General features: G+C 40.0%; 1 protein-coding gene across 1 annotated transcript; it reads left to right on the forward strand.

The window, feature by feature from the left end:
* Positions 1-1751: 1751 nt before the first annotated feature.
* LOC145791549 (uncharacterized) lies at positions 1752-2276 on the forward strand. Its single transcript, XM_082871908.1, has 2 exons — positions 1752-1850; positions 2001-2276. Exons 1-2 carry the CDS (start codon positions 1752-1754, stop codon positions 2274-2276), a joined length of 375 nt encoding a protein of 124 aa, XP_082728034.1.
* The last annotated feature ends 1853 nt before the right edge of the window (positions 2277-4129 follow it).

Consider the following 4129-nt stretch of genomic DNA (forward strand, 5'->3'; position numbering starts at 1 on the left):
GAGCACTTGCAGGTTGTACTTGAGTTGCTTAGAGCCCACAAGTTGTATGCCAAGTTCGAGAAGTGTGAATTCTGGTTGAAAGAGGTGAAATTCTTAGGTCATGTGGTATCTAGAGAAGGGGTGACTATAGGTTCCTCTAAGATTTAGGCAATGTAAGATTGGGAACAACTTAAGAATGCCTTTGAGATCCAGAGTTTCTTGAGGTTAGCCGGGTATTATTAACGTTTTGTAAAAGATTTCTCTAGACTAGCCTCACTGTTGACTAGACTGACGAGGAAGGGAATTAAGTTTGTGTGGAATGAGACTTGTGAGAAGTCATTTCAAGAGCTTAAAGTTAGACTTGCCACTGTTCCAATGTTCATTACTCCGAAGAGGGGTTTGGGTTATTCTGTGTATTGTGATGCGTCTCGGAAAGGTTTGGGTTGTGTCTTGATACAGAAGGGGAAGGTACGGTAGTTGAAAACACACAAGAGAAACTATCATACGCATGACTTATAGCTAAAAGTTGTAATATTTTCCTTGAAGATTTGGAGGCACTATTTGTATGGTGAGAGGTTTGAGGTATTCTTCGATCACAAGAGTTTGAAGTATCTGTTTTCACAAAAAGATTTGAATCTGATGCAGAGGAGGTGGATGGAATTTCTGGAGGATTACGATTTTGAGTTACGCTATCGTTCGGGAAAGGCCAATGTAGTGGTCGATGCCTTGGATAGGAAATCCATTAGTAGTGTATCCAGTATTGCTATCCGGGAATGGGAGATGTTGGGTGCTATTGGAGAGTTTGACTTACATCTTGGCGAGTCTATTGAATCAATAACCTTGATTACTATGGTTGCACAACCTACCTTTGTGAGTCAAATTATAGAAGCATAACGGAGTGACCACGTGGTAGAGTCCATCTAGGAAAAGATACCTAGTGGGAAGGTAGAGAAGGGATGAACGTGTATTTTGACTCGAGTGTTAGATATCTTGACCGTCTTTTTGTACCAGAATCTTGTAGGAATGAGGTACTCTGACAGTTCCACCATTCACGCCTTACAGTACACCTGGGAGGCAAAAAGATGTATCACGACCTTAGTCGCCAGTTTTGGTGAAGGAGGAAGAAAAGAGACGTAGCCTTGTTTGTGTCAAGGTGCCTTACTTGTCAACAAGTGAAGGTTGAACATCAGAGACAAGCGAGTTTGTTGCAACCCTTACCTATAGCCGAGTGGAAAAGGGACATTGTCACGATGGATTTTATTGTGGTTCTACTGAGGACTTAACGAGGTAATGATGCCATGTGAGTGATAGTTGATTGGTTAACCAAGTCAGCACACTTTGTAACTATGCGCACGAGTGACTCGGTAAATTATCTTGCCGACCTTTATGTTAGGGACATAGTTTGACTTCACGAGGTCCCTGTGACTAGTGTTTCGGATAAAGATCCGCATTTCACGGCTCTGTTCTGGCAAAGCCTACAGAATGCCTTGGGTACTAAATTGACATTTTGTACCACTTATCATCCTTAGATTGACAGGCAGTCAAAGTGTACCATTCAAATCCTAGAGGATATGTTTTGAGGTTGTGCTCTTGACTTCAAGAGGTCGTGGAAGAGGCACTTGCCTCTAGTGGAGTTTGCCTACAACAATAACTTTCAAACGAGTATTAACATGGCAACGTTTGAGACCTTGTATAGCGAACCGTGTAGATCTCCTGTGTGTTGGGCCGAGGTGGGTGACGCACCTACGTTAGGTCCTGAGTTAGTCCTGAAAATGACGGAAAAGGTTGCACTCATCCGTAAGAGATTGGTTTCAGCTCAGAGTTATCAGAAGAGCTATGCCGACCGTAGGAGGAGACCGTTATCATTTAAGGTAGGAGATCACATCTTCTTAAAAATATCACATAGACGGGGTTTGATAAGGTATGGGAGGAGTGGGAAGTTATCTCCTAGATTTATTGGGCCTTTTGAGATTTTAGAGTGCATTGGGGAGGTAGCTTATCTTTTGGTTTTGCCATCACAGCTTTCTGGGGTTCATGACGTGTTCTATATCTGTATGCTTCGGAAATATGAGCCAGATCCGTCACATGTGCTGGATTTGATTGAGTTGGAGGTAGATGAGGATGCCTCGTATGAGGAGAAGCTGGCTAGAGTTTTAGATACACAGGACCAAGTCTTTCGAGACAAGACAATTCCATTGGTAAAGGTGTTGGGAAGACACGATGGGGTTGAGAAAGCAACTTGGAAACTAGAGGCGAAAGTCCTTGAGAAGTATTCGGACCTTTTTGTTAATGTTTGAAACATGTAATGAGAATCTTGTTATGTTGATTATATGTGAACATTGTATTTGTTTTGGGAAAAATGAATTGCATATTCAATATTGAAAACTTGTTTATCGTTATTATGAGAATGAATGACCGGTGGATGGGTCATGGTTATGAGAATGGTTGGATCTTTGTTTTGTTGATTTAAATACAAGGGTTATTGTGTTGATTTTAAAATTTCGGGGATGAAATTCCTTAAGGGGAAGGTTATAGAGATTCTGGTTTAAACCCGACCCGTTCATTGCTTTGGATCCGGGTTTTCTTGTCTTGATGGTTGTTCATGTCTTCTTCTATCTTGTTCCTTCTTGACTTTGGTTATTGGACTGTCTTGGTTGTGTTTGAAATAGGGTGGGAGTTAGTCTTTTCAAAACTGTGCTACCCAGATTTTGGCTTGTTCGCTCGAGTGAACTTTCTTGTGCTCGAGCGAACTTTGAGAACTTCTAGTACTTTTGTAGGTCTGCAAAACTACTGGAAGTATGACAATCTTTGCTCGAGCGATGTTTCTTACTCTTGAGCGGTCTTTGCTTGAGCGGTCCTTATTACGTTTATGCAGCCTTTTGGAACTCTTAGTATTTTTGCAGGCCTACAAAAATACTGGAAGGGTGGTGTTCTTCACTCAAGCGGTACTTTGTTCGCTTGAGCGGTCTCTCTTTTGTGTCTAGTCGCTCGAGCGACCATTCCTGCGCTCGAGCGGTCTGCGCTACGCATATATCAGGTTGTAAAAGTCACTTTTTGGATCACTTTTTTACTTCTCTCTCTCTCTCTCTCTAAATCTCATATCTACACTCTCTCTCTGTAGAAACCATCTCTAAACACCAAATACACCTTGATCCATTAATCTCTATACCCTAGTCTCTTTGATAAAAAGAGAGAGCACGTTGAAGGCTTCATTCTAATCGAAGAACGTGTTTTCGGCTCCGTTGAGTTCTACCCATCTCTTCTTTGAGTCATCTTCTTTGAGGGGGAGATTACTTTGACACCTTGTATAGTATTTAACTTATTTGATTTTCTAAGTTATGTTGTGATTTGGAAATTTTTAAACAAAAAACTAGGGTTTTGATTTGAAAATTCAAAAGAGGGGTTTTCAATATAGGTTCTTGTATATGATTGTGACTTTGTAAAAATGGTTGGGTTATGAAAAATGGTGGATTTTATCCTTGGGAAATGATTTTCAAAGAAATGGGGTTTTGCTCTAAATTATGAACATTTGATGTTTGTAAAGAGGAATTGGAATTGATGTTGTTTTTATGGAATTTGAACAATGATGATGGTGGTGGTGGTGGTGGTGGTGGTGGAGTTGGATATGAATTATTATTCTTATTTGAAAATATTGGAAAGTATATCTGTTTTGGGCTATCGGTAGAGGATAGCTATAATTGTGGTCAAAATTGCATGAGAATTAAGTGAATTGAAACGAATTTCTCATCCATTGCATTGAGCATTGTAACATATTTAACATATTTGAAAATGGTTGTCGTTTTTAGAAAAAATGGTGAATACATTGATGAATCTGGGTAGGAGTGTAGTGGTGGTATCATGTTGGCCGGTGTCTCATTTGTGAAAGTCCAGAAACCCATGCAGATATGTGTCGAGTCTTCCAGTTAGTACCGGTAAAAATGGTAATTGGTAGTACTTGTAGCCTATTTGCAGACACATCCTAAAGATTCCCAATGTTGTATCCACCGCCATGTTTTCTATTGTAAAGAAAGTGATTTCATGAATTGTGATATAACCTAGCATTACATGGTTTTTGGAATGAGATATAAAATGTTTGGCATGAGCATTGCATATGTATTCACCTTATAACTCTATTAAGATTCATACACTA

Source organism: Camellia sinensis, chromosome 5 (genome assembly GCF_055761805.1).
Source record: "Camellia sinensis isolate YWXY chromosome 5, ASM5576180v1, whole genome shotgun sequence".
NCBI lineage: Eukaryota > Viridiplantae > Streptophyta > Magnoliopsida > Ericales > Theaceae > Camellia > Camellia sinensis.